Below are 251 nucleotides of genomic sequence, written 5' to 3'. Positions count from 1 at the left end.
CTGCCAGCTGGCCCCCCCCCAGCACCTTCCTCCTCCTCCGTGGTGTTGCCGGCTGTGCCATTGGTGCCGGCCCAAGTGGTGCTGTTGGCAGTGGGCAGTGGGGCCTTGCTGGTGCAGGCTCCCCTGGGCAGCAGCTTGGCCAGCGCTGAGAGAATATCCACATCACGGAGAACCTTCTCCATCTCCACCAGGTCCTCCACGAGGGTGCGGAGGCGGTGCTGGGTGGCCGTGCTGTTTACCTCATCCAGTTT

At 64.9% G+C, this 251-nt stretch overlaps 1 protein-coding gene across 1 annotated transcript in view; it reads right to left on the bottom strand.

Annotated features, from left to right (window-relative positions):
• ABCA2 (ATP-binding cassette, sub-family A (ABC1), member 2) overlaps nt 1-251 on the bottom strand; it is a gene marked incomplete at its 5' end in the record, with an annotated part of 25,018 nt that overhangs the window by 19,057 nt on the left and 5,710 nt on the right. Inside the window, 1 exon segment of the mRNA XM_009702515.1 lies at nt 1-249. This exon segment is cut by the window's left edge and continues 1 nt beyond it. Within this exon segment, the coding sequence (XP_009700817.1) occupies nt 1-249 (249 nt within the window).

This window comes from Cariama cristata, unplaced genomic scaffold (assembly GCF_000690535.1).
Source record: "Cariama cristata isolate BGI_N322 unplaced genomic scaffold, ASM69053v1 scaffold17546, whole genome shotgun sequence".
Lineage (NCBI taxonomy): Eukaryota > Metazoa > Chordata > Aves > Cariamiformes > Cariamidae > Cariama > Cariama cristata.
Note: the sequence above shows the minus strand (reverse complement) of the source record. Positions and strands in the feature narration are given on the sequence as shown.